The sequence below is a fragment of the Phocoena sinus genome, chromosome 16 (genome assembly GCF_008692025.1).
Source record: "Phocoena sinus isolate mPhoSin1 chromosome 16, mPhoSin1.pri, whole genome shotgun sequence".
Taxonomy (NCBI): Eukaryota; Metazoa; Chordata; class Mammalia; order Artiodactyla; family Phocoenidae; genus Phocoena; species Phocoena sinus.
The window spans coordinates 75,742,185-75,764,722 of record NC_045778.1 but is presented as its reverse complement, the minus strand read 5'-3'; the positions used below and the strand labels follow the sequence as shown (position 1 = coordinate 75,764,722).

The window sequence follows — 22,538 nt, the reverse complement described above, 5'->3', positions numbered from 1 at the left end:
GGCAAGCCTGGGGGGAACCTCTGGTTTGGGGCTTGAGCAGGTGTCGGTCACACTGTGGGACGTCCCGTGGGGCCGATGAACAGTGGGCTAAGAGACCCCACAGGCAGGCTGACGTGCCCTGAGCATTTGACTCAAAATCCTCAAGGGATGTAAGCCATACAGCCAAGAAGGCGCGAGGCTCAGGTAAGCTCAGGACCCAGAGTTAGAGAGCTCTTTACAGGCTCTCAGCAGGTCCCCCGGGGTCACCGTTCAGCTGGTTTCAAGCCTCAGGCTGTTTCAAAAGGCAGCCTGAGCTCGGGGTGCACCGGGGATGGCAGCCAACAGCAGGGTTACCTGGCTTAGAAGTTCCTTTCCTGGCCTTTTGCTCCCTAGGGGCAGTGGTCTCCAAGGCAGAGTGGCGGTCCAGCCGGCCACCGAGTTGCTTACCCTCCGTGGGCGAATTGAATTTGGTCTCGTTGACGAAGGTGGACAGGTCCGAGGGCTGTGGATAGTCCTGTTTGTCAGCCTCCAGGTCCACCGTCATGCACGTCCATTTCTGGTTGGTGACCGCCAGCTTCTCCTCGTCGGTTGCGTGGACCACCGCGGAGATGACGGGCGGCGTTTCCGGCGTGGTCACAGGGGTGGGGTCCTACCAGGAGAAGGGAAGCTGTCTCTTCTCTCGTCCAGCCTCCACGCCCACCCACAGGGATCTGGGCCCCCCTCACCAGGACCGGTCCCTGTCAAATTCCTCTGCTCAAAATAGTCCCAAGGACACAAAGTCTTTCCGCTATGAATTTCTTTTTCTGATGGTTTGTTTCAAGGGGGTGATGGCCGTGGGTTTTAAAAGAATCAGGATTTTGTGTCTTGGTTATTTGAGATACTTCTGCCCATTCACTTTGAGAAAAATAAGGAAACTTTTACTACGGGCACGTTTATGAAGGCAACTATAGTGTTACGCCCACACAGTGCTTCAGGCTTGTACATCAACATCATCAACACTGCCTGACAATCCTCACGCCTGACACGGGAGGTAGAGAGAGGGGGGTCTCATCTCCATCTCCACAGAGGGTGTGCAGCTGAGCAGGGCAGGGTGGGAGCCCAGAAATGTTACAGCAGAGGTGGCATTGGACCCAAGACCCCTCTCGTGGGGCTGGGCGCCTCTCTGCAGCCTCGCCCTGCCCAGGGTTGGCTGGCCAGGGCTTTGCTTGTTTTATGACCTTGAATGGCCTGGCACATACTTCAGGATACCCTTCTTGGTCTGTAAACAGGGTAGAAGAAATGGCGTATATTTGGTAGAGGAACTATAGGAAGAGGGAGACAGGGACTCGTATGAAGAAAGAGCCCAAGCCGCCACTTCTGCAGGGGATGAAAGCCCTTTATCTCCCCATCCGGACCCTGGTTACATAATCCAGGGTTCCTGACACATATTCATTTCTTTCTCACTATATATGCGTCTATCTTAACAGTCTTCCGCAACTTGATATTCAAGTTAAGTTCTCAACAGATTAACTGGCCAAAATGGACCAGCACGACTCCCATAGAATCCAACTGACATTTTTCCTGAACATCTGCCTATTCTTGGGACATACTCTGATGTTTCCCCAAGGAAAGGGATCAAAACAATGTCTTGCAAACACTGAGGGACCCTCCATGTAGGAGGCAAGGAGAGGGGCATGATGAGTAGAAAAGAAAACTCTATTGACTAATGGGGAATAAAAACACACCAGCCTTATCTTCCCGAGTGAGGGATAAAATCACAAGTATCAAGGGAACATTATACCTGAGAAGGTGGATCAGAGAGAGGAGACCGTTTTGGCGACTTTTTCACCCTAAATGTGTCACTGGAAACAAAATGGAAAATGTAAACACAACAGACAGAGGCACAGAACATTCCAGAGCCGACTGAGGCCCAGAGCGTCTGACTGCTGAGTATCTGACCCAGACCACCCTCCAGTCTACACCACTCCAACACCAACCGAAAGACGTCCACACCGACAATCCATTCCGACTTTTCAACAGATATTATTATTGCCCCCGAGGGAAAGAGTCATCAAGCTGGAAATCTTGGAAGAGATGCCATTTTGGAGAGCTGACCCAGAAAAAGAAGCTAAATTTACCCAGATGTTCTTATTTCAAAAAGCAGATTCTGGTGAGCAGATTAATATATCTGGATCCATCCAGGAATGTCTGAACCAACTAAGGTGGGGGAGGGGATGTCAGCTCGTGACACCAGTGAACAGGATCCAGTTCACAGAAGACCAAGCCGACACAGCACTCAAACAACCGAAGGAGCCGTGCAGAAACAGGAAGGAAAGTCCTGGGTCTTCAGGGAGAACTGGCAGATTCCCTCCTACGTGCGGGGACTCCGAGCTTAATGGATTCCCGCACCTCTGAACTTCCGGGTGGGATTCTGACTAAAGGCAGGGCGAGGGGTGAGATCGTTTTTTTTTTAAATTATGGTAGAATACACATAACACAAAATTTACCACCGTCAACGCTTTTAAGTGTACGGTTCAGTAGCGTAAAATATGTTTACGTTGTTGGGCAACCAATCTCCGGAACTCTTTCTCGGAGATGAAACAATTTTTTAAAAAAATGTCTTTCCTAACCACGACTACCAACTCTGGTCTCTCTTTTTTTCCCCCTCGTATAAATAACTGGGGGCTGAGGGGGAGGGGAGGAGAGGGGAGGACCTAGGCAAAGGAAGCATCAGCTCAGACTCCAGAGGAGTCAGAAGGGGCTTTTAGCACAGATGGCTCCATTAAGTCTACTGGGTGGTCAGGGGTTCATCTCCACTATCAGAATGGAGGCTTCTCCACCTGCAGATCGGCCCCTGCCCCCTGGTCTCAGGCCCCTCCGTGGTCTGGTCCTGCCCCCAGCAAGGCAAGGGCTTGTGCGGGGGTCCCCCTCACCTTAGACCACCCCCCTCCCCTCCCCTGCTCTATACGTTAACTGGGTGGACAGAGCAAATTGGCACCAAGTTCCTCCTCGTGTTCTCTGGAATGAAACGCTCCAACAATGGCTTTCAGTCATGAAAGAAATACCATAAATGGTTATTTACAGCATTTATGACATTTGCCATGTGAACAGTGAAATCACAGCTTGAAGCATACATTTGTCCATGCATATAAATATACAACTGTGTATTTTACAGTTGCTAAATGGCTCTAAAATACCAAAGAAATCCCTTGGGCAGAAGAGAGCCTGAGAGACTCCACCCTATCCCGGGGCTGCTGGATGTCTGGGGCCAGGCCAGCTCCTCGTGGAATAATGGAGAGGCAGAGAAAGTGCCTGTCCTTGGGCCCCCCGGGAGCAGCCCACAAGATCTCTCCTGGCCAGGGAGGCAAAGCAGTCCAGGCACAGCGGTGGTCTGCTCTGTTGCTCTGTCTCCCTCAACAAGGCGACCCCCAGATGGCATGCTGATACCTAGCCCGGTCCTGCTGACCCAGAGCAGCCTGGCGATGGCTCTCACGGCCGTGTGCTCCACTGAGCTGACCCTGCGTTTCAGGGGGCTCCCATCGGTCTCAATTTGAAACAGCTCAAACATTTCTGCTTCACGTGTAGCCAGAACAAGTGGTAGCGGTTGCTGCCTGCGGTTGGACTGGGTGGTTATTTTAATGTGAAGCCATGATACTTTGAAAGCAATCGCCCAATTTCAAATGAAAGAATGGGATGAGAGTGAAAAAAAAAAAAAGTATGGGTTTCAGATGAAGACGTCCAATAAGCAAGGGGGAAAAAAAACTTCCATTCCTGACAAGCAGGCAGATGTTGGATAATCACGTTTTCACAGCCAAGCAGTTTCATTTATGCTAATCACGATGAAACAGATAAATAACCTCTGCTACTGGGAAGCCCCATGCCCCAGCATCCCCAGGCCTGCCACAGAAATACGTAAGGAGCAGCCACGGAAAGGAAATTAAAAAAGCTTGGAAGCAAAAACAAAGGCAGAAAAAAGCACATTTGGTGTAAGAGGCAGATTCCATTTAATTTACTTACAACAGAGAACATACAGACATCACGTCTTCAACCATCCTAAGACAAGAAGACAAAGAAAAAGAGAGACAGACAGAAGGAACTGACAAAAAAGGTAAATCTGCAGACAACTGGTTATTAATGGGTTAGGCTACAGCCATCCGCTGCTCTGCTTGGAAGTGTGGGCCACATCCCCGCTTTCTGGAGAGGGGCTGTCCGAGAACGCCTTCCTCTCTTGGTTCCAGTTATCCCATAAAATGTTGGTGGCTCAAAGAGCTTTGTCACCCCAGTGTAGGATTCCAAGCCATCTGCCCTAGAGGTAAGACCTGGAGACGGGTTAGCTTCCCCAACCTCGGTTAGCTACCTCTGATGACAGAACAGAAGAGAACCAAGCTATCTGCAGGGAAGGAGGAGGTAGTGGCTACAAACTGGCTCTCATCCCCAAAATGAGAGATTAGCTTTGTGATTTGGGCATTTCAGATTTCTCCGTTTGAGGCTTAAAACAAAGCTTCCAACAAAGATACTATGGAATCTTTAAGGAGGGCCTGGTTTGGCAGCTGATCTAAGAAAAGTCCCATTTTTGGCCAGGACTGTTTCCTCTATCCAACACCGGACAGAGGTAAGGTGATCCAAGGCCAAAGCCTGCTTAGAGACCTTCTTCTCAGGAAGCCTTGGGTTCTTCTCAAATGTTAAATGCTTGGGGGAGCCCAGAATGAGAGGTAAACAGGACACCATCTATCTCGATTTGTGCCAGGCAGACTCGGAGGGGCCAGCAGCCATGGTCTGTTCTGCTGAGTTGCCGCCAGAAGCCCGGTCTCCTTGCCCTTGTTAAATTATTGACGATACTACATGAGTGGAGAAAAGCTCCAAGCACCAAACCACCTACACTTGGACCAAAGTCCTGAGGATGGACCAGTAGCCATCCGAGTTGGAGCTGGGTCTTGGGATGAATTCCAGAGGCATGGACACGTAGTATTATGCTCAGTCTACTTGGCCAGTGTTTGGATAGCAGACCTGATTATTAATGGCCTCCTGGGGACCATGGGGACTGCTTCTCCCTTTCAGGTTCCATTGACCTTTACTGGACGTACAGGGCCTGTGGACGCTCGTCTATGAAGATGACTACACAGGGGTGAAGACAAACCGGCGTGCTTCTTACACCTTAGCTGGGTACAGGAAGGGGCCCAGACCAGACCTCTCTCTCTCTCTCAAGGGCTTCCCAAGCCTACTGTGTTTGCCTCCTGGGCTAATGTCTCCTTAATGGGCAGAAACAAACACTACAAATTTTAATAATATAAGGGCAAATCTCTTAGTTTTGAAGCCACTCCAAAAAGCAATTCACGTGTTAAACAGAAAATGCCAAGTCACCAACAGGGAGGCTGACCAGACCTCCACTGGGCTGCTCCCTTTCCATGGTTCCCACACTCTCCTGAAGTTGAAAGTCAGGTCTTCAGCTACAAGTAAAGCTTTAGACCACTGACTAATTGAGGCAAAAGATCAATGACTCTAGACCCAACGGGATATGTGGATAGGAAAAGCCACCACTGTGGGTGCAGAGAGGAATGAAAACAGATATCCTGCCGCAAACACGGTGGCACTGCAGCGAATGCGGGACGGGTCATCCAGGCACGTGAGCAACAATCACAGCCAATGCCCAACCCCGACTCCGATCTTACCACCTGCACCCCTGAACTTACGTCTTGAGGGGCGTCTTCTTCTTCTTGGCGGGCTTGTTCAGCCCATCCCCGTCCACTCCATTGGCTTCGATGGCACTGGCTGGGATCTCAAAAGAGGCTGGGGATTTAGAAGGTGAGCTGGGGGTCTTAGAGCATGTCTTAAAGGGCTCAGTGGACTCATCACAGGCGTCCGGGTCAAAGTTGTATGACTGTTGGGGCAGTTTGGGAGACTCCTGCATTTTTGAGGTGGAAGAAAAAGGGTTAAAATTGGGGTCGTCCCACTTGTCAATATCAAAGGTGTAGGTACCTTTAGCGATAGGGATGTCATTGGGCTCAGCAGGGGATCTGGTAGGTGAGGCAGGAGTGTTGTCGAGTTTTTCGGGTGTTTTTTTCATCTTTGGCCTCCTTAGGGGCATTTTGGCAACCGGCTTTTTGCCTGTCTTTTTGGTGGGAGGGGGGTTTTCCTGCTGGGTGTCCCAACTACCCTTGTCCTCAGAATAGTCAAACTCCAGCCTCACTGAGAGGCCTTTGGCTGGGGAGTCCTCTTGCCCCCCAGTATCCAATGGGGACACCTCCACCACCTCTGGGGCCGTGGCAGGAGACAATGTTTTCCTTCCAGCGGGGGGTGAGTTCTGCACTCTGCCACCCCCAGAAGCTGGGGGGATGGCCCCTTCTGCACCCTCGGAGTCCAGAGGGCAGGCAGCCTTGGGCACAGCAGCAGGTTCTACGGGTGCCTCCTCCGATAAGGCTGGTCCAGAACCTTCCGTCTTGGCCGATTCCGTTTTTGTCTCGGCGATTCGATTCTCCTCGCTGGGGTCGGGACTCTCTTCGGCTGGCTCTTGCTGTGTCTCTTTCACTGGGGGGGTTTCAGGGGGTTTCTTAGTGGTCTGTTTCTTTTTTAAGGAAGGTGGCCTTGGTTTCTTAGTTCGCTTAAGGGTACTGGAAGCACTGCTCGAACCCGTGCTATGTGCATCTGGGGCCGGGGCCGCGGCCTCGGGGTTGCCTGAGCAAGAAGCACCATCAAAGTCACTGGCTTGCAGGCTGAGCGAGCGGGATAACGTCGACTTAGAGATGGGGACAGAGTCCGTGGACTTCCTCCGCGAGCTCACCTTGCAATCCTGATTCTTAGAGTCTGAGGAGCGAGGCTCCAAGGTCTGAAAATCATCCACCAGCTCGATGTTGTCAAAGTCCAAGTTGTAAGTCCCGCTGCTGGCTATCGGCTTGTCTTCATCGAAGACGGAGGAGAAGGAGTGTGTCGGAGGACGGAAAGGACTTCCTTCCACCGAGCTGCTGCGGGGGCCATCGGGGACACAGACCGGCTCAGAGCCACATCCTGAGGAAACGGAGACAGAGCCGTCACTGAAGGACACAGGACACTTCGGACAGTCTCTCATCCCATGCCAGACTACAACCCTCTAATACCAGAGCCCCAGGTCAACCCACCCACCACTGGACAGGCACGCTGCTTGGGTACAAATCCTGCTCTCACCCATTGGCTCCAGGGTCTGGACAAGCTGACCCTCAGCTCTCTCATCTGTAAAGTGGGAGCAATAAGGGCTGTTTAAGGAATAGCTCAAATCATTGTCATTCAAAATACGTTTACCAAGTGCCTGATCAAACAAAGCACCTGTTCTGGGCGTTGGGTATTCAACAATGAACGAAATCTTTGCCCTTCTGGAAGTTACATTCTTTAGGGAGAAGACAGTCAAGGAACAATAAACAAGTAAAACGTATGGACTGTCGGATGGTGACGAGTGCTATGGAGAAAAAGAAAGCCAGGAGAGGGGTGTTGCAATTTTAAAATAAGGCAGCTGGGCAAAGCCCTCCAAGGAGGAAACACTGAAGCCAAGATCAGAAACGAGGTAAAGGCGTGAACCAGGGGGATACCTGCGGGGGGAAGCATCCTAGGCAAAGGGAACAGCAAGTGCAAAGGCCCTGGGGTAGGCGCACACCTGGTATGTTGCAGAAATATCAGAGGCCAGTGTGGCTAAAGTAAAGGAGAGGAGCAGGAAAGGAAGACAGAGAAATAATGCAAGTAAAGCATAGTGAGCCTTTGGGAAATACTAGTTGCTATCATCATCCAGCCTGCTGTCGACTCGTCAGAGCCTTTATCTGGAGGCCCCCGGGCAACTGCAGCAGGATTGAGCTCGCCCCGTCTGCCACCTGTCCCGACTCCAGGGATCCCCGTGATCTCTCCCTCCAACCCTGCCTGCCATGCTCCTCTTCTTGGCCTTCCCTCTCATCCATCGTCTCTCCATTTTTCTGGAGCTTCTTCCCCGTTTCTCCTCCCCCCTCAGCCACTACCAGCCAAGGAGGCTGATCCTTATTTTAAAACATGCTGCGGTGCTCCAGATGCTGGCCAAGAGATATTCCATCATCTCATGACCCCACTGCTCTGTTGGGATGAGGCCAGCCTGGCCTTGGCTTGGCTCCTCTGGGCTCTGCCTGCACCAGGCGGCACCTTGCATGCATTTCTGGCTTCACAGCTGTCCTGGGCAGTCAAGATGCCAGAAAACGATTGGCCAGAAAACTGAAAACGTGTCCCTAGACAAAGGGGAGAAAACGTTGCAAAGTGGTCTGCAGAAGGAATTCAAGAGCTGGCACGGGGCCTTCCCTGGCGGTCCAGTGGTTAACACTCCGGGCTTCCACCGTAGGGGGCGCAGTTTCGATCCCTGGTCGGGGGACTAAAATCCCGCATGCTGTGTGCAGCGGCCAAAAAAAGAAAAAAAAAAAAAAGAGCTGGCACATATATGACTTGGGACGGCATTCCACTGTCAGGAGTTATATCCTGCAGTACCCACCCCACCCCTTGCCGTGGGTTGCCAGATAAAATATAGGATGTTCAGTTAAATTTGCATTTAGGATAAAAGAATACATTTTTTAGTATAAAGTCCCAGTCACTCACTGTGTGTCTGCGATTCTAATTTAATTGGACGCTCTGTATTTTTGTTTGCTAAATCTGGCAGCCCTAATCCCTCATTCCAACAAACCAACAAGGTTTGTGAAATCCTCACTTACACCCAAACTGGCTTCCTACTGTAGATTTTTCTCAGAGCGGTTCATGCTCACGGCAGTGCACCCCGAGGTGGTGAGCACTTAGCAGAGAACCACAGGAAATGAAGACAACACGAGGAAATGCCGGCCTCCTGAGCTCAGGACCTGGTCTGATTTATCTTCGTTTTCCCTGGACCTGCCACAGTTTCTCTTGCCGGCTCAATAAATGCCTCTGGCATTGAGATCACTTCCTGGAAGCAGGTCTACTCGCCAGCCATGGTTTCAAACCTTCCCTTCTCTTCTGCATCCAAAGCCACCCCAGGCCCTACTTGGAGCAGATGTCCTAGAAGATGGGAGCACTTGCTTGAAGGCTCTCAACGCTTTTTGCCAAAAGATTCCTCCGTGTCTCGAAAACACGCCTGCTTCATTCTCATCTCAAAAGATGTCCCCTCCCTTCTTCTTTCTACAACCGTCTCCCTCCCTATTTCCTCCAGAGACTGGCACCCTCCGGCACCCCATCCTCGCATCAGCAGTTGCCTCCCCTTCCTGCCCTGGACACACAGTACAGAGGGCACCGAAGGACCAGGGGACTCAGAGGACCAGGTGTTTCAAATGGGCCTTGCAGGAGAGAGAAAGGGCCTCAGCCCAGCCCATCATTTCCAAAGCAAGGCCCACAACTGCTGACCTGCTTTCTCTCAGGCTGCCACGCATACCCCAGCAGCCTGAAGAAGGAAGCCTTTCGAGGCCCTTCAGATGTCAGGAGTTCTCCCCAGACCGTGCAACAGTCAGCAGATATGCAGCTCAACCATCTGCTAACTGTTTTCCCCAGAAGAAAAGCTCTCTGACGGCTTAATGTGGCTTTCCTCTTTAGAACTGACACACCCTAATTAAATCATCATGGACCAGGAAATCGAGTCTCGACACAGGACTTCTTAGCCTCGGCACTGTGGCCATCTCAGGATGGTTAGTACTTTGTCGCAGCGGGCCCATCCTGTTCATTGTAGGATGTCTAGCAGAATCCTTGGCTTCTGCCCACTAGATGCCATTAGCATCCCCCCACCCCAAGCTGTGACAACAAAAATGTGCCTAGAAATTACCAAATGTTCCCTGGGGGGCGCAATAATCCCTGGTTGAGAACCACTGTTTTATTGTCTGTTGACCGGAGCAGGGCTGGGAGGGCCCTTCGATGCTCTTCAGAGAAAACTTTAGACCAGAGAAATGGGTCACTGCCACGTGCAGGCCTTGATTTGCCAAAGCAAGTGTGGTCCAACTGGATTCCCGGTCCCCCCCACTGGATTTCTAAACGTCCATACATCGTATCTGCATGAAGACAATTTATTCATTCATCCCTATATGTCAAACAATCTGGCTGCCTCCTATACGTCAGCCACTGTGGGGCATGCTGTGGACACAGAGGTAAGGAAGGATCCATCCACGTGCTCACGTCCTCTGCCTGCTGCATCCCAACAGCGCAGACCTGGGCAACGCTTGCCCTGGAGACCAACGCCTTGTCCTGGCTCCAGGTTCTGGCTCAGTCTGAGGACAAAATCAGCATCTTTGGTTCACGATACCCAAAGGATTACTAGGTGGCGCCCGACGTATCAGTCAACTCAGGCCACCAGAACAAAGTCCGCAGACCAAAGGGCTTAAACAACACAGCTCTGGAGGCTGGACGTCCGAGGTCAAGGGGTCCACAGGTTTGGTTTCTCCTTGACTTGCTGATGGGCATCTTCTCCCTGTGTCCTCACACGGCCTTTGCTCTGTGTGAGCACATCCCTAACGTCTCCTCCTCTTCTTACAGGGACGTCAGCCCTAACAGATTAGCACCTTACGACCTCATTTAACCTTCGTCACCTCCTTAAAGGTCCTATCTTCAAATACAGTCACACTGGGGGGTCAGGGCTTCAACATATGAACTTGGGGGCACGCAGGGCAGTCCCTAACTGTGCTAGGCAATACAATCCCCGAGCTAAGGAAAAAAGAAATGTGTTTGGAAACAAGAGGGGATTCCAAGGAAAGGGAGAAAGCCAACGAGGGGCAACCGATGTCACCCAACTCTCACACTACTGTCTTCAAAGGCCACATCCCTTAGCCTTGCTGACTGCTTCTAGCTGGAGCACGTACTGCCAGCTGTGTTGTGCTGCTCCCTCTGCCTCCCCCCACCCCCCCCCCCCCCAGCCAGCTCGCCCTGGGCAGGAACCCACAGGCCCAGAGGCCTAAAGGTGCCAACACAAGGCACCCCTGCACTCAGACACTTAGCTTCACCCAGGATATCAAGCGTAAATGGTCTTGTACACGGGGAGCCTAGCTCTACATCCTTCCAAGCATGTGAATAATAATCGATTGCAATCAATAATGTGTATTCTGGAAAAGGCCTCCGTTTTTTTCTTTTTTTGCAGTACGCGGGCCTCTCACTGTTGTGGCCTCTCCCGTTGCGGAGCACAGGCTCTGGACGCGCAGGCTCAGCAGCCATGGCTCACGGGCCCAGCCGCTCCGCGGCATGTGGGATCTTCCCGGACCAGGGCACGAACCCGTGTCCCCTGCATCGGCAGGCGGACTCCCAACCACTGCGCCACCAGAGAAGCCCAAGGCCTCCGTTTTAAGAAGGCTAATGAGAGATAAATGGAGCCTGACTCAGTCCTCATGCGGCATTGCCTGAGACGCTCACTGAAAGCCCTGGCTTCTGGCTCCTTCCTGGCGAAGCAGTTCAGCACAGCTGGGATCAGGGCTCGGAACGCCCATTTTCACGGGTGCCACGGGTGGCTCCCAGAGCAGGCAAGTCGGGCCCGGGCTAGCTCACGTCACCTGCTTCCTATCAGGACACAGTCTAGTTCTTCACATCTCCGGGGGCAATGTTTTCATATGTGGCCACACATACGGCTTGAAGGATCAGCCTGGATGGCTTGGACTGATCTTTGAGGTGAGTTCTGATTGCTTATGGGTACTCAGCGGTGTGAGACGTCAGGGCGGGTGGAAGTGACAGGCAGATGCGGTCCCTGTGTGTCCACTCTCTGATGTGGTCACTAAACCCAGAACGGACCAGCAAGAGAGGCAGGCAGCCCATGCAAAACCGGCTTCCGGACTCTCACGCAGACCCTGCTGGGTCCCGAGGACCTCCACACCTGGCAGGTCTGTGCCCGCTGCTTCCTGGACACCTGCCCTCCTCTCCCACATCTATGCTCTCCAACCTGCCTTCAGCTCCCAAAGGCTGAGGAGCAGCCCTGCTCGAGGCTCTGTGGGTCACGACAGCTATCGACTGGGGTGACTCTGTTTGCAGATGGAGAAATTCTCTGTGAAAACAGGTTGGATCCACCTGAGCTGGACGTTGAGTGCAGTCAAGGTCCTCCAGCGAGGTCATTAAGGGCAGACAATGTGAGCCCAGAGGCTCAGGGCCCTGCCAGGTTCTTGGTGTGCCCACCCAAGGTGCCCAGGGCCACCCCTGGCAGGTTATTCAACTCCTCTGAGCCTCAACCATAAATCAAGCACTCTTGTGAGGATGAAACAGGAGGAGCACGTAAGCACCTAGTCCCGGGTACAGCAGTGCCAGGAAACAGCAGCCGTGGGCCCCAACTCTTACACACGCCACCGTGACCCCACTCCCTGTGCCCCTGCCCCAGGATGGGAAGGGCCCTCGCCTGGCCGGGCTCTCAGATGCCTCGCCTGATACCAGGAGGCTTCCTCTCTCTCTGCGGGGGGCACCCTGCACTTCAACCTCAGAGGAGATGAAAGCAAGTGACAATATGTATGGAGACTGAGTCCTGAGACGTAAAAACAGAAGCCCCTGGGTGCAGTAAGCTCCCTTCTGGGTCAATCTGCAGACAGCAGTCCACACACGGCCACGTGGAGCACAACTGGAGCCTCAACAAGGCCACCCTCCCCGCTGAGCAGTGAGGAAAGGTCGAGGTCAAGCAGGGCACGGGTGGCTCCGGTCACCTCCAAGGCCCCCACACCGGCCTTTCCCGTGCGACAATGAGCAAACAGCGCTTCCCCCACGGGGAACCGCGTCTCCAGAGGGAGGGCAACTGTAGGATGGAAACCCGCCCCTGGTCTCATAGACAGGCTTTCCTCACTGACCATCTACTTGCCACCACCTGGCAACCGCATGGCCTACCCTCTGCCTCGGATGTACCGGCTCATCTCGCCTGCACAGAGAGCAACTTGATTTCCAAATGGAAGGGAGTCGAGAAGCGGGGATTCTGATGCCACAGCCCCTCACTTGTTTTGAGACCAAGGGCAAGGTCCAGAAGCCCCACATCTCACTGGCAAGCAGGTGATGAGATGCCCAGTACAGGGATGCTGTGAGCACTGGGGTTCCTTCCCTTGCCTGAGATGGGATGAAACTTGCTAAGAACCTGGCACAGGACTGGCACATGATAGACACGAAATGGAGCTATTATTCAATTATGTGACGTTTCATTCTGTCCTTCAGTGGTCAGTTCTGAGTTCTAATAATGCAGCCACTGTAGAGCAGCCACGCGTCCTGATTACAGAACCACGAAAAGTCGGAGTGGGAAGGATCTCAGAGGACTCACGGGTCACCTGCTTCATTTTACAGATAAGAAAACGGCTCAGAAAGTGATTATATATATATTTTTTCTTCTTTTTCAGATTCTTTTCCATTATAGGTTATTGCAAGACACTGAAAATAGTTCCCTGTGCTCTACAGTAGGTCCCTGTTTAACTATTTTGCACTCAGTAGAGTGTTTATGCTAATCCCAAACTCCTAATTTACCTTCCACTCCCCCGCTATCCCCTCTGGTAACCGTAGGTTTGTTTCTTAGGTCTGTGGGTCTATTTCTGTTTTGTAAATAAGTTCATTTGTATCATTTTTTTTGGATTCCACATATAAGTGATATTATATGATGTTTGTCTTTCTCTGTCTGGCTTACATCACTTAATATGATGGTCTCTGGGTGCGTCCATGTTGCTGCAAATGGCATTATTTCGTTCTTTTTTAATGGCTGGGTGGTATCCCACTGTGTATATATATGCACTGCATCTTCTCCGTCCATTCATCTGTCGATGGACACGTGGTTTGCTTCCATGTCTTGGCTATTGTAAATAGTGCTGCTATGAACAATGGGGTGCATGTTAACTTTTCAAATTAATTTTCTCCCGTTTCTTTTCAATTAAAGAGGTTAATTTCACTTTTATTTTTTAGTTAATCTGTCTATAACGTAGCAACCTAAGGTAAAATCATGTCCTAGCTGAAAAGAAGATTTAATGACTAATCCACGTAGGCAATCACATGTTTTTGTATCATGAGCTAAACCATCAGTTTTAACCAACCATGCAAGAATTACAAAGCCACTGAAGTAAAAGCCATAAAGGCTGGAGTGACCATCCCTAGTTAGACTATGTTAATCAATGGTAAATGCTAAGAGCCTCTGGAATGTATATTTACCTAATAACTAGTAAAATCATACAATCATTAAAAAAATCTTAGGTCAGTTATTAAAAAAAAAAAGAAAAAAAACTGGGCTCAGATAAGCCACACCCTGGCACAGCCCAGACGAGCGGCAGACACATGGTGGCCAGCCACATCTCACCCATTATCCTGTCCCGTGCAGCACCACCATCTGGCGGCACCCAAGGTAAGGTGACAGGTTATTTTGTCAAATTAAGTTTCCAGGAGGAAAAATCATGTCTTTATTCACAGCCAAAGGTCTCGTCTATTATTTCCTGTGGTTCTTTTGGCACCTTTAGCAACATCGCAGGCACTCTGCAGAGGCAAAAACCAAACGGTAGATTTTCCTCTCTTGCCCTCTCTCTCCCTCGGTTCCCAGAAGGAAGCTTTCTTCTCCTCTAGCCACCTCCACAAGCAAGCACAGCGCCCCTTTAATCTGTACCGTCCCATGCTGTCCACAGAAGGGACCAGCAGACTTTTCTAATGAGTGCGACAAATCAGATGGATCTTTGTACAGCCCAAGACAGGGGGGCTTTAGGCAGACACAATCCCGACCGTAAGCGTCCTTATTGTATAATCCGCATACATGTAGCCTCACTGTAGTTTTCCAAGGAGGAGAAGCATAAAGTCAGACTCCAGCCAGGGTAATCAAAAGTTCCATGGGGCTGTGACTCATGGCAATTCACGGCTCCAACCCCTTCCACTGGGGGTTCTCTCCTAATCCTCCATAGTGTTCATTCTTTCAAAAAGTGCCACCAAGCAAGAGCTGAGTGTTGTGCGTGCGTGTGGGTGTGTGTTTAAGAATGGAGATTGTTCTTCGCTTTGTTGCAAGAGAAGTCAGGAAGAAAGAACAAAGACAGGCTGAAGAAAAGAACAGAGGTGGCAAACCAACCCCAGAAGCGCTATGTGACTGGAAATCCCACGGGACGCACACGTGCCCACAGCAATGACCGTCCTCTGGACGCTGCACGGCACTTGGGGTTGGACCACACACTGTCCTCGGCCTTCGTTCTTCTTCTGACATCTTTCCTAAGGCATGAACTTATTACACCCATAAAAAAGGATAATTTAATCTTAACTGCACATCTGACCTAAGGATTAAAATGTGTTTGTCATTCAGTCACTTTCCATTAAAACCTTGGGGCGAGTTTTTTACAATATCATAGGAAATGGAATTTTTACGTTCTTTATTATATGAAAGAAAGAAAGTTGGGGTGCAAACGACTCCCTGAGAAATGTAAGCAGCCCTTCCTGCTTCTTCCCCACCTTAAAATCAAATAAATTCCAATAATTACCCTCTCAGAGCTCAGTGCCTAAACGAACTTTGCAGCATCCGGTACTACTAACTGACAAGCTGTCAAAAGGGGAGAATATGAAAACTGCATTTATTAGACACCAGCAAAGGTATCTCTCCTCTCCCCCCAGCACCATGGAGCACATTTGCTTAGGAACAAAGCTCCAGGAGTATCTGCCCTAAAACTATGGCCAGCTTGAAGCCAGAGCAGCTAGAAAGAATCCCATCCATTTCTTTCTAAAACCAACATTAAGGTCAAAATCGTTTTTTATTTTGCAGTTCACCTGGCTCCTGGCCAGGGTGAGAGTACAAATGGAGGCCGGGCCCCTGGCCTGTTCCTTCTCTCCCCAACCTCCATCCCTCACCAGGGGCAGCCTCGAGCACAGGTGTGTGGACAACCCACCTGGAAGTCACAGCCCCATCCCTGGTATCTCCTTGGCTAAAGGGTGCAAACGCGGGCACAGTCAGCCTTGGGAAGATGGGCCAGGAGATGGGGACGGGGTGGGCCCAGGAAGTGGCTGCTCCCAGGTATCCAGAACACGGTCCAGGAGGAGTTTGGCTCTGCAGACTTACCTCGCTGTGAGGGCTGTGGCCCCAGGAAGGCCAGAATGGGGCCCTCTGAAGTTCAGGGTCCAGCTGAGGCTGTCCGGCTCTGAAGACAGTACTACCCGGCCCCCTGATTGGCCTGTATGGCCATTTCTGAGACCACCTGGCCCCCTGACCAGCTTGTGAGGCCATTCCTAGCAATCCCCATCTCCTTCCAGGCCTCCTTGAGGTGGTCCCACCCCTGCTGGTGTAACTGAAGGAAGCACACAGAAGACTCCAGCCAGCTGGGCAGGCTGGAGGCTGGGACAGGAGGTCTGTCCTATCCTTCCCCATCCTCCCAATCACAGTAGTCACCACATCCGAAAGGTACATAAAGGTCTTTGTTCTAAGTCACACTAGGGGGTGTGGGAAAGTGATAAGAAGTCTGGATAATTTGAAGTTAATGAGGAAAAAAGGAGCCATCCCTGCACAGACTCAGCCGTCCATCATTTTCTCTTCTCGCCCATTTACTAATTATCATCCCCAAGCCCACAGGGGCAACGTTTTTAATAAAAATGCAGGTTCACATGGGCGATCCAGAACCAGTACTCTTATGGGAGCAAGGGGCCAAATGTCAGAATCGAAGATTGCACCAGAGAATTCCATGACCCGCACAAACCCAGTTCTGGACGTCAGCTGAAAGGCACCCAGAGTTAAATGCATGGTTTCCCCAGAGGCCTCCCCTAAACTTCTGCAAAGCAGACACAAAATAGCCCACTGTATCTCCGCACCCTTAGTTTACACCACATCAAACCAAGCCTGGAGCTGAGAGGCCCCAGAGGCTGGTGACAATCTAAGGAGCTCCAGCCCCCCGGGGTGTGTGCCCTCCTCCGGCCGGGTCCCCTGAGGAGCCGCTGTTGAGTCTTCCTGGGGCTCAGCCGCAGGGCTGCCCCCAGGCCTCCCCCAGGGGCGCCTGATCCTTGGTTACCTGGTTCTTCTGGGGGAGGCGGAGCGCTGACCTCGGGCTCTGGAACGACTTCAGAGGGTGGCGGAGGTGGGGCCGGTGGAGCTTTGACGGGGGTCGTTGACTCCGGGGTCTCAAATGCTTCTTCAGAGTCAGAACTCCTGATGGAGAGAGAGGGGGTGGAGAGCAGGTTAGACAGTGGCCGGGGCTGCGTTGGCTCCGAGGGGCCAGTGCTGGGGAGCCATGCACGGCCTAATGACCCTTCCCAGGACCGGTGCAACCAGTCTCACTGTCCAATTAAACGGTCCAAGGCCAGCCGTGAGCAAAGTCACTTCTCAGCGTGATTCCCAGGAGTGAAACTCGTTATCACCAGCTTTGCGCCCAAATGATGGAGTCTTTGAACTCAGCTCTACACGAAATACGTATTTCTGGCCTTAGTGGCAAATACAAACAGTGGAATCTTTTGATCAACGTTGGCTCGCGTTATTTTGGCAACAATTCAGGCAAAATGATATGGAAGCATTCCCAGGGATACTCTGTGATGCTGTGGTTCCAACACACCCATAGGACCCTCACCCCACAAGACAAAATCTCATTAGGTCTCTCTCCCCCTCACCCCATCATTCTCTCCCACTGCCTTTCTTTCGTAGCACAAAACCTGTTATTATAGATTTAGTCACTTTCTAATCATGTTAATGATCTTTCCCTTCTATTGAGCTGAAAGGCCAAGAGGACAGCCTGTTTTGTTTTGTGTTTTTTTTATCACTGCATCCCCAGCCTAAACATCCCGTAAGTGAATACATGAATGAATGAGAGCTGGCAGGTCAGGTGGAGGACGTGTCAGACTAAAACACAAAGCACAGCCCCCCTGCTGATCCCAAGAGTGTGAAAATGGCCCTCGCTGGTCTGCAGCAAAGTCTCTTCTCAAGGAAGATTCTTCAGCCAGAGAGATGAACCGAAACTCCACCCAGAGGATGCCTCCCACCCAGGAACAAGGGGATGCCACTCACCGAACTAAAGCCTTATCCTGGGCTCGAGAAAATCCAGAGCAGACAGTCCTCCTCCATCACCCTGCTTCCACTGAGGACTCAATTTCAAGCCAGAAAGGATGAGGCACCCCCAAATCACTGAGCCAGGCATGTGTCCTCAGGCTGGAGGGCAGCTCCTTACGTACTCAGGATGCACGGGGGTCCATGGTCCCAGCCCCACCACACTCTGAGGATGCCGGCGTGCAAGAAGCAGCAGCATCACGTGGGCTAATTTCCGTCTCGGGGTACTTTAAATAGACCAAGATGCCACTTACTTACTTGCAACAAGGAAGGTAATTATCAAGAGGGTGGATACTTAGGATCGCTGCTGGCACGAGCGACCCAGCCGGCGATTTGGCAGAAGATGTATCATCGGAGGGCGACGCGTCAGGTGTGTACGGAACGCGAAACGCTCACAGCGCAGAGCACCAAGATATCAAAGGACCAGTGTCCTCTGCAGAAGTCAGCATCTTCTAAAGACCATCTGCCAGCCGGCAGAGAACGCCACGACAAACCAATCCCTCCACAGTCAGGCAGGACAGGAAAAAAAGGGCCATTTGGTGAGTTCTCCTTCAGGAAATCTACATCGATGTTTTTACAACTTGTCTGTCAGAGACTCACTTTGTCAGAGCCAAAGATTCCCCCACCCCCATCCTTTCAAGGACCCTGGCTCCTCCAACCTGCCACACAGCCCTCAGGGACAAAGAGACGAACAGAAACATCAGAGCTGCTTTTGATGGGATCCAATGAGCCGAAGCCTGCATAGTATCAAATTTCATTAGTAAAGACTGGATTCATGCAAACACGACAGAGGCCATGCTGACTTTCACAAACACACGTTAATATTAACGGACTTAGCTTTTGTCTAGGGGGGAAATTTAAGATCCACGCCTGGACAACAACAGATCTAGGTGCTGACGTTTTGCAGAATCTGTTTACCGGGATGAAAAACACAAGGAAGTTATACAACTGAGCATCAAAGAGAAAGAGGAGCTTGGATCTGCGTGGTGGGCCCCGGGGGTCGCCCTGGCCCCCAGCTTCACACACGTCAGGGGCAGTGCTGAAGAGATACACGGAGACAACTTGCCTCTTTCCTGAGTTTCCTTGAAGGACCTGCAGACTGGAGTCCCCACTGCCGGTCACCGTTGTCCACATCCACCGGGCCCATTCCACCGGGGGCCATGTCCACCAGGAGGCAAAAGCCATCTCCGCTGAAGAACAGCTTCTGTCGCCCCAATTCCCACCCCTAATTCCTTTGCTGATATCTCCGGGATCTGAATCTCTTTAAGATGTCACGAAAAGGTTAGCTGCACCGCCAGCCACAAATGTTGTGAGAGCTTCCCCAGCCTCCAGCAGAGATACTGAGGGAGAGACTCTGTGCTCTTCCCATGGCTTCTGCATCCCCGGGCCCTGGCGATGCGTGGCTTTAGAGCACAAAGGGCCCCTGATCTTTCCCAAGAGCACAAGCAAGCGACAGGGAGGGTTGGACGCTTGTGGATTCAAGCTGCTGAATTCCAATGAGGTCTCCCCTGCTTGCAGCTGCCCAGCTGGCACACCTGCTCGGAAGGGACCACCGTTCCCCATGGCCCCGTGCGGGACGCAGTGCGTGGGAAGGGCAAGGGTACACCAAGCCCCCGTGTGGTTCCTTGCCTTGTTTACCGTGAACTTTTCTGCATCAAAGCATCAGAAGCTACCACGGACCCCTAGAATGCCATTCACTTCCAGCACTTCCTGCATTGTTTTCATATTTTCACTCCCTCTCCCAGGAGCGGAGAGCAAGCTAATTAGAGGAGGCGGATAGCAGCTTTTTAAGTTAGCTCTTTTCTCCCTATTCAGTTTCTCAGGGGGCTCAAAAACATTCCCAAGAGCAGGGATTTCTGCAGTCCCCCCACAGAGCCTGGACATAAAAATAAAGCAGCATTTCAGAGTCCCAATGCATAAAAGCAGTTCCCATCGGCTGCTTGATTATTTTTTCCTACCAAAAGAACCTAAAGCACAGGAAATTATTCTGCAAAGGCTCCACACTTTTAAAATGAAAAAGTAACTCATTTAATTTGCCAAGAAGCTGTATTAGAAAGAGAAATGTGCCATTACAGTCTGCCAAAACGACTCTAAATGGTAGGGAAATATATTCAGCAGGATATGCAGAGCTAGGCTCTCCATATAAGGAAATATGTAAATACATGCAAATACGATAAGGTATATGCACTTCCATAGTATAAAGACATACCTCTTAATGGCCAGGCATGAACTATCATGACTTTAATTCCTAGCATGAAGAGCGTTCTAATAACTATCAAATGCTGAACTCTTTGTTACGTGTCAGGCACTGGACTAGGCCATCTGTACATTTCTCGAGAATCTGCAAAAACATCCTGCTGCTGGAGAGCAGGCCCATTTTACAGAAGACACCAACTATGGTTTAGAGAGGCAAATTACTTCGCTCGAGGCCATCCAGTTAGTAAGCTAGGGAAAGCTGGGCTCATATCTAGAACTGTCTGCCTCTAAAATCTGGGCTGTCTTACTACATCAGTGGCTTCCAAACCTTTTTAGCAACAGAACTATTTTTCCAAATGCATCTTACATGAAATTCCTATGCATAGAGAAAGGTCGTATTTCACTTATTATGTAAGCTCAAGGTATAATATATTCTCATTATAAAGTCTATTATTGAGAACAATTAAGCTATTTTGATGAACTTGAAAATTTGACACTGAGGGTCGGGGATGCCAACTGCAGCATTAGATCTGTTGATTCCTCTCCTGGCTGCGCATTATTAAGAAAAGTCCCAGGGACTTCCCTGGAGGTCCCGTGGTTAGGACTCCGTGCTTCCACTGCAGTGGGCCCGGGCGCGAGGCCTGGCCGGGGAACTAGGATCCTGCAAGCGGCACAGTGCAGCCAAAAAAAGAAAAGAAAAGAAAAGTCCCGATACATACCGACGAGTTAACCACAAACAACACCTGTTTTTAACAGCTTGTCCTGTGACCATGGAACATTCTTTAATAAGGCAGACAAGACAGGAGAGCTACCTAACCGGGCAAAACCAAATTAATCTATCAGCACAGGGCCATATGCTTGTGGCATCCAACACCACACAGTGTGTGTGTACAAAGAAAGATGGAAATGTGTAACCAAGTGCGGACACACCGTGCTGGGTGCTGAAACCTGAAGTCTACCAAGCTCCCCAGTGCGCTGGTAAAGTTTCTAAATATCTTTTCAAATACTTTTCTCAGATTTTGGAGAATCTCTATAGAGTGCTGAAGCCCACAGAGCACAGCTTGGAAACTTCTCCTCTGTACAACAACGAATACGGTCCCTCTATAGATGGCACATTGTGTCAAAACAGTATTTTATGGCAACTGTCCCCAAAGCAAGACAGCCGGCAGAATGTAGAACCCCGAGGCCTATTAACCTATATTTTTGATTTGGTTTAAATATGTTTGTGTTTTACTTCTATAAACTACAACAACAAAGTAGTATAAGATCACTCACATAATATAATAATAATATAACATAGTATAGTATTAGTATCATATATAAGTAGTTAGTATAATATAATTAACATATTATAATATATACACATACATACATACATATACAAATACATGTGTGAATGTGTATCTATAAATAAAACGTCAGACCCTTTTAAGAGAGAACTATAAATGCAGTTTTCCAGCACATCATTAAACGGTTACATTTTGCTTAAGTTTTACTAAAGCTAATTCAAGGGCTTGGGAGAATACATTTTAGAGACCACAGAATCTTCCAACTTTGAAGCTGGTGGAAAACTTAGAGACTCCTTCCTGCTCCGACACTCTTATCACGTCTTTTTAAACAGGTGAGGAAACTGAGCCCTGGAGAGCTAAAGTGATTCCCAAGGCCACCAGCCCATTCGTGGCAGACGTTCTATAGAACTGGGCTTGCCTGCAGGAAACACTGACTCCAAATAACAGCTTTCTTTTCTAAATATAATGTCCCTCCCACCCTGGAAATCTAAAGTTACCTATACTTACAGGTTACCTGATTATCAAGACACACTGTGTGATTAAGCGTTGCTAAGGTGGAGGGGACGTTTCCACGTGCGTATCCATTTCCAGATCAATTCCTCAGAATTCCAGTGTACAGTTCCCACTGTGAAAGTGATTCGGGGGACACAGGTTCTTGTCACCACCCACCAAGAGTGAAAGGACACAGTGCAGGCACTTGAGAGGTGGGGGGCTTCCCAGGACACGAGCCCCAGCCTCTGAGCTCCTCGTGGAGGGACCACATGAGCGAGAAGTGAGTCCCTTCTCCTCCTACCCACCCCCTCCTTGAAGACAAACCAAGGGAAAGGCAGAGCACTGGCCCAAAGCCCCGACTCAGGGAGGACGGCTCGAATCCTCCAGGTCAGAAGACCACCGTCCCGCCCGAAGACAGAGGGAGACCTTCCGGGAACGAACCTGAGCTCTCGAGAGATCAGACGTCTCGTTCATCTCTGCAGCTCACGTAAGAGTCGGATGGATTTGTGAGTGAGCAGATATCTTTGAAACTGATGTGCACTAAATTCTACTCGTCAGAACATTCTGCTGTGAGAGCCTTGTCAAGAAAAGCTGTCTCTGCCCCAAACACACACACACATGCTTCCCTCCTGCCTAAAACAACTTGGCCGGACTGGTTATTTTTTCGGGCCAACTGAAAAGGGCCTTTCACTTTAATTTGT

General features: G+C 50.5%; 1 protein-coding gene across 10 annotated transcripts in view; it reads right to left on the bottom strand.

Moving 5' to 3' along the window:
- TACC2 (transforming acidic coiled-coil containing protein 2) overlaps positions 1–22,538 on the bottom strand; it is a 185,729-nt gene that overhangs the window by 32,011 nt on the left and 131,180 nt on the right. For all 10 annotated transcript variants that reach the window (XM_032608275.1, XM_032608274.1, XM_032608277.1 and 7 more), the window contains 4 exons: positions 16,836–16,972; positions 5,649–6,960; positions 1,760–1,820; positions 427–628 (listed from right to left, as the gene is read on the bottom strand). In XM_032608275.1, coding sequence (XP_032464166.1) covers positions 427–628; positions 1,760–1,820; positions 5,649–6,960; positions 16,836–16,972 — 1,712 coding nt within the window. The remainder of the gene's footprint in view (positions 1–426; positions 629–1,759; positions 1,821–5,648; positions 6,961–16,835; positions 16,973–22,538) is intronic.